General features: G+C 32.8%; 1 protein-coding gene across 2 annotated transcripts in view; it reads right to left on the reverse strand.

Moving 5' to 3' along the window:
• LOC106471600 (testis-expressed protein 2-like) overlaps positions 1-7,029 on the reverse strand; it is a 29,662-nt gene that overhangs the window by 12,139 nt on the left and 10,494 nt on the right. For both annotated transcript variants that reach the window (XM_013932212.2, XM_022400216.1), the window contains exons 3-5: positions 6,109-6,347; positions 3,386-4,106; positions 613-878 (exon numbers count right to left, since the gene is read on the reverse strand). In XM_013932212.2, coding sequence (XP_013787666.2) covers positions 613-878; positions 3,386-4,106; positions 6,109-6,347 — 1,226 coding nt within the window. The remainder of the gene's footprint in view (positions 1-612; positions 879-3,385; positions 4,107-6,108; positions 6,348-7,029) is intronic.

Here is a 7,029-nt window from a genome sequence, read left to right on the forward strand (position 1 = left end):
AAGTTATTTAAACTAATCAATTACTGAGACGAAGTTTATAATCAATCTCTTCCAGTTCCATCTGTCTGTTTTTCTCAATCTATTTATTATTTAAATGTTATTCTTATTACACACACACATGAATTATAGCCATGAGACAGTAACAAAATACAAAATGTTCATTCATACATATTCATTTAAGAGCAACAGAAAAATATGACAACAAAAATACACTATTCAGGCATACAAGCTCTTGTAGAGTACTATATCACATCTGTAACACTAATTCACTAAAAAAAACCTGTAGACCAAAAGCATGTTACAGTTTAAAGCTTCATTTAGAAAAAAAAACAGTAAAAAATTAACAATTTATGTTTTGGAATAAAGAACTGATGACAACAAAAATATATGATTAAAATGTACTTGCATAAGATTTGGAATTTAGATAGACTTGCATGTTTTAAATCTCAAACTACGACCATGTCTCACGATCATCACTTGTTTACAGGTAAGTTTAACGGTAAAGTTAAAGAAATTAGTAAATTTTCAAAGTGGAAAACAATTTTTATGTAACAGTTATTGAACATATTTGACCATTTACTTGTGAGGTGACACATATCATAAAGGACTTACTTAGAGGGTGTTTTTTCCATGCCAACAGCTTCGTCCCGTTCCTGGGAAAACAGAGGAAGATCAATTTCTGAATCATAAGTCTTCTTTAATCTGAGTAAGTTGAGTTGAGTTTTCAAGGTCATTTGGAAGGAGCCCTGATAAGTGAGATCCATGTCTATCCACAACCCTTGCTGATCAGATGCAGGATCAGAAACACGTTGAATTATCGGTAGACTCATTCCGAGATCAATGTCTGTCAACTGAAGTTCTTCTATAAAGTACGGAACCTAGAAAAAAAAGAAGAAAATTAATACATGATATTAAGACCCCCATTTCAACATATATAAATAACTATTAAAGCTATGTCACTAATGTATACAGAAACCACACATTGGGGAGATACACATGCTTCCAATGTTTCTAAATCAGACATATGTACAATATATTTTCATGTTATCTGGTGCTTTAACCTGTTTCCAAGAGATTCATGGGATGGAAATGTTTGATTAAAAATGGGAACACAGATATGAGGTACATGTTTATTTACATCTGGACATCTCAGAATTGGTAAGTCACAGCTCAGACACATAACTAATATAAAACAAGAAAGAGAACTATGAAGAATAAAAACAATCAAACGAGTTTACAAATATATTTAATATTTGGATTGTTTTTGTTCTTCATAGTTTTCCTTTATTTTGAGTTTATAAATACATTTAATATATAAAAAAGGAAAACTATGATGAACAAAAACAATCAAAATAATTTGCATATATATACACTACACTGTACAATATACACGAAGTAAAATAATTATGATCTGGCAAAGGGTATCATTTATAGTCCAAAATTTGAATTATTTTCAGCTTTGAACTCTCAGCAGTGCATACACATTGTGTAGAAAATCAGATCATGATAGTTACTTACATTCTGGTTTGTTTATTACCAAGATATCTTTGTAAACAGCAGAAAAAACACACACACAAAAACGAATATATATATACAATTTTTGTTTCATAACTCAAACTCTTTCAACTGTATTATTTTGAGATTTCTTTCATACTGAAGATGCAATATGTCAATTCTGAAATGTCCAAAATCAAATAAATTATTCATTGTCTGTAAATAAACATGGTGTTCATAAAATGTGTGTTTCTTCTATTTTTACATTAAAGATTAAACAAATTGACCTTGAGTTATATAAAAGATTATACACACTGGATATAAAAATACAGAAATTTAAGACAATGTACATTTGCAACCTTGTGTGAATGTTTTGATACAGTGTAACCGATGTAACTGTACAATTAAAAGCCTCGATGTATTGTTTATTTTTTGTTTAGTTGGCCTCTACATGAGAGGAACTAATAACCTTCAACAACTGTTTTTATTAGTTGCAAAATTAAACAAGATAATTTCATCAACTAAAACCTGTTAAACTGTCCGACTGGATAAAAATTACAACCTTCTTTATTACACTGAGATGTAACTGATCAGCTGAATGCCCAACTTTTCAACCCAATCACACGACGTAACTGTTTGATCAACTAAAATAATGAGTGATGGCATTTTGCTTTTCACAGAGAATTAGGTATTTTGTTATCCAATACTGAGAAAATATTAGGTATCAAGTTTCATGTTACCATTGTGTTTTACAAAAGATACAACACTGATCCAAATACCAAAATTTAACCCCCCCCCCCCAAAACCTGATACAAGGGATGTTGATGGCTAGAGGCAAGAGTAGTTGTGAGATGCCAAATTTTATAGGATGGAACATGCATAATAAGAAAAATGTCATCACCCATAGAAGAATTAACTAGCCGGATGAGACGTATAACCCAACTAGTCAGAGGAAAAGGGGGCTAAATTGCTAGATGAAAAGGAATCTCATGGCAAGAAATGACATCAGTTGCTCTGAAAGGGGGCAGTACAAGTGAGATATCAACAAACAGTCTATACAGAATATAGGAAATGACCAGGGTTAGAATGATCGTACAGGGAAGAAAGATGGAATGGAGAAACCAACCAGTCACCCTCTTGAGCATCTCAAGTTTTGGGGAGAAAGGAGTAGTCAGGGGAGAAAATTAATCTGTTCCTATGGTAAATAGTGCAGAAATTCCCCGAGGTTAAAAGAGTGAAAACAAGGGCTCCTGCTAGTAAGAAGGAGAACATTTGTCTGAAGCATATAAAAATAAAGTGAACCACTCCAGACACATAACTTACTCTGTCACAACCAGTTTGGATGGAAGACCAAAAGTGTGAAAGCTAGTTGCTGAAGGGAACTGGAGATGCAGTAATGACAGTAATACCCACAGTGGGAGTAAATCCACTGAAAACATCGGAGAATGGATAGATCACTCTATGTGAAAGATCCAGTCAATCTGCCAACAGGGCCTAACTGAAACTCAAGTACGTGTCACCAAAGAATTTTGTATCTTAACCTGGAATATATTTAAGTACATAAGAAGGAATATCTGGTTTAATTTAAGTGCATACACACAAGTAAGTTGTAACTTCATTATAAGTAGAATTACGATTTGTGTGTCTAAGGGGCATATAAATCAAGATTTTTCTCACCAGGCACCTACAATTAATGTTTCGAAAATGAGTGAATAAATTTAGAAGACAATATTCATATTGTACACTGACCTTCGAACGTGATCCTATTATAATGATCATTCCAAAGGTCACCGACTGCTTTATTTAATCACATATGGGTTGTGCTAAATGCGTATTTTACGAGTATTATGACCTCAACTAAAAATCCTGAAATATTCATAGAAATACTTACTTTGATTTTACTCAGCTTGCGTTGAATCTTGTCAGCCACTATGCTAGACCAGTAGTTCTGCGAAAACAAATCATAAAAGATTCGTCCAATGAAAGCATTAAGCCACAGGTTATTCTGCAAAGACATAAGTGATATGCTGCCATGTGAACCTGTCTTTGGTGAACCAGGGGTTGCCGTTTTAACTTTCAGGGTACAGGAGCTGGTACTGGAGGTTTGATCTACAGCATCTACACCAAGAAGAACTGCCATATATGAAGCAAAATCTAGGTTGGTTTTAGCTTTAACCTCATCTGAAACGTCATCATCTTTGATAATAGTTGCTGTTGCCCCCACAGACGTATCTACACAACTTAAATCCACGGGCAATAGTTGCTTATGACTAGAATCATCCTCAATCGTTTCTGATTTCACACTTGTTTGACTGTCTTCATCTTTAACAACATACTTTAGTGGTTCACTTGCAACTTGAAATCGACGATACCACTCTTCCTTCTCTCTGCCAGTTCGAGCAAATAAATAGAGTCTTATAAGCTTCTGACTTTTTGTGATACTCTTTCCCTGGGTGGCTTCTTCTGTGTCACTTGCTGATTTGTCCGAGAGCGGTGGCGTTTTCTTTCTTGGTGAAAGATCGGACATGTTAGGGCTAGTTTCACTTCTCTCCGTCATGAAAGCTTTAGAATTTGTGATCGCAATACATATGGGGTACTTCTTGTTCCACAGTCTATAATTAAATTAAATTCTTCTAAAAATATAAACTATATGTTCACAATAAACTCAATCAAAACTATATGAATAAAAACAAAGATTGTAGAGATTTGTTTATGTAAGAAAACAAGTCTGTGAAGTTGCATATACAAATAAATTATAGTGAACTACTGAAGGCTTAGAATAATGGCAAAAGCAGTAATATTTTGAAGTTTTACTATGCAGGCCTGCAAAATTTGATTAATCTATAAAAGAAAAGGACAAAACGTAATTTTTGAACAAAGACCTGTAGTTTTATTATTAAAAGAAATTTTAATAAAAACAAATGAATGATAATCCTGCTAACTTCTTTATACAGTACACGTGTTTCAAATCATTTGACTGAATGTGTGCTATTAATATATACTATTTACTTAACACTTATATTCTATACAGATCAGCTTTCTTGCTCTGTTTAACTGATTATATATGTACAATTGGAAAGAACTGTTTATGACTTATTTTCATTCAATTGGCTCTATCTTCTCTGACACACTACATATGTGATGGTCTATGTATAGATCATTGTATATATATATGTTAAAGATTTCTTTTTCACCAGAAGTGAAATTGAAAAGAAAATCTATGATGTAGAGGCCTAATGCATTATTTGATTGACTGTACTTCTGATGAAAAAGAAAAGAAATCTTTAACATATACAGACAATCATTAAACAGTTCAATTCAATAAAATGTTATGACATTATTTACACACCTAAATTAACTTAGGTTACTATATTGTGAAGTAAAACGGACTCAAAACCCCAATAGATATTATATACACTTCACCATTACATTAGGCCTAATCGTATTTCTGTGGTTTGCTGACCCCAAGCTGTGTTGATGAACCTTGAATAGCATAGACTGCAGTCCACAGCAGAGGGTACAGCTAATCAAAGAATGCATTAAGCCTATTTTCAATTTCACCCCAGGTGAAAAAGAAAATAAATCTTTAACATATATATATATATAATCATTAAACAGTTGGTCTGCTATATAATACTGAATAATGAATTGACAAGATGTCATGACATTATTCACATATGTAAATTAATTTAGGTTACTATGTGGCAAAATAAAATGGACTCAAAACCTCATAGATATGTATTGACCAGTTAACTGACACTTCCATGTTTCAGCTAAAATTTCTCGTATACTCTACAGCTTAAAGTTTTAGGGTTAATATTATCAGTAAAGCATTTAAGACTATTTAACTTAATTCTAAAGAAAACTTTAATCACAAACAATTACACTAAAATCAACATTCTAATCAATATTTCCAATATTGGTAAAGATACCAATCAACAGCTGAAATTCTTAAAATTTTTGACTACATTATTACAGATTTGATTGACAATTTGCCAAGAACTGACCCTTATTTCAAACTCTTTTATTTCAGCACAGACTAGCATAGTACCATCAAACCTGCCTTTGTGTCATGGTGGTCTCATTTCACCGAAGCACAGTTACATAAAAGTGTTGAATTTGAACCATTTAGATTTGGTAATCTGTAGAATGTGAATGTTTCTTGCCTCACAGAACTAATGAGAACTAATAAGCTTGAAAATATATTTGTTGCGTAGTTAGGGTATAGCTTTTATCAGTTAATGTTTGTTACAATATTTCATGTTACATTACATAAAACTAAGAAATTGTGTGACCAAAAGGGCTAAAATGAAGAATTATAAAGATACAAAAAAATTTATACATTGTACCTCCTCCTCTCCTTCCAAAGTCACATAAGACTCCTTTAGAAGACCATACACTTAGCCAGATTGGTGAACTTGAGCCTATATTTCACAACTGAACATGATATAGATTTTGGACCACACACATATATAGTATGAAACCTAACTACACAATCTAAAGTGCCCTTTTACACTAAAATCAGGTAAAGGAGAATAAAGACAGAAAAATTATAACTAGAATTGTTTTACAATAAACATTTAATACCTAGCTCCTATTTATATGTATCTATACCTTTTTCTGGCTAGTCCTTCTGGTGGCAAAAACACATTGGCACCTTTCAAATCGTAATGTCTTTGGTGTATAAAAACTGAATCATGCCGTCGCTCATTCCACATGGCTCGTTTTGGCACGTTATGTTTTGGACGGGACAAGCGAAGTGAAGGGCCATCTAAACGAACGTACACGGACTGGGTACTGTTCACGTGATACGTATCAGGATCATACTCAAATGGTAGCTCATTCATCCATCCCTAGAAATGTTCAAGTGAAAGTTATCGTTATAAAATTCAAATGTGTAAATTTAACAGACTATTACACACTTACTAAATAAATTTAAATCCATAGTATCTAGATTTTATCATTATTATCACACTAATTTAAAACGTTCTTGGCCAATTTTGGGAACAGTTGTACTGTGTACAATATGGAAAGAAAATTCCTGAAAATCAAATGAAATACGAGCAATTGAAAGATATATAACGAACCACTGTCAGTTATTTTAGCCATGCTCTACTTATCAGATATATACATAGTATGTAAAAATTTCAGTATATATTTACTTTTTGATGCACTCAAAAATCATCTCTAGGTACAAGTAAGGAGCCCCAGAGAATTATAGCTCCCAGCCAGAGAAGTGTGTGAATGTGAAGTTCCAGTTGCGAATCACCATAAACTAAATACTAAATTATTATACATAAATAAAAAAAAAAAGACTACAGTACTATTACATCCAGAATTCTCACGATTTATTTCAAGGCAATCATATTCACACTGTTTGTAAATCAGCTATGGTAAAATCCTGGTGATTGCTAAACATTTCCACCACCATACGGTGGCAACCGGCAAGCGAATGTTATAACAAAAAACAGGGTATTGACAATAAGGGCCAGTGATACATCAAATGATAGCTCTCTTCATGCTCTATGTTAATAA

The sequence above is a fragment of the Limulus polyphemus genome, unplaced genomic scaffold (genome assembly GCF_000517525.1).
Source record: "Limulus polyphemus unplaced genomic scaffold, Limulus_polyphemus-2.1.2 Scaffold4726, whole genome shotgun sequence".
NCBI lineage: Eukaryota > Metazoa > Arthropoda > Merostomata > Xiphosura > Limulidae > Limulus > Limulus polyphemus.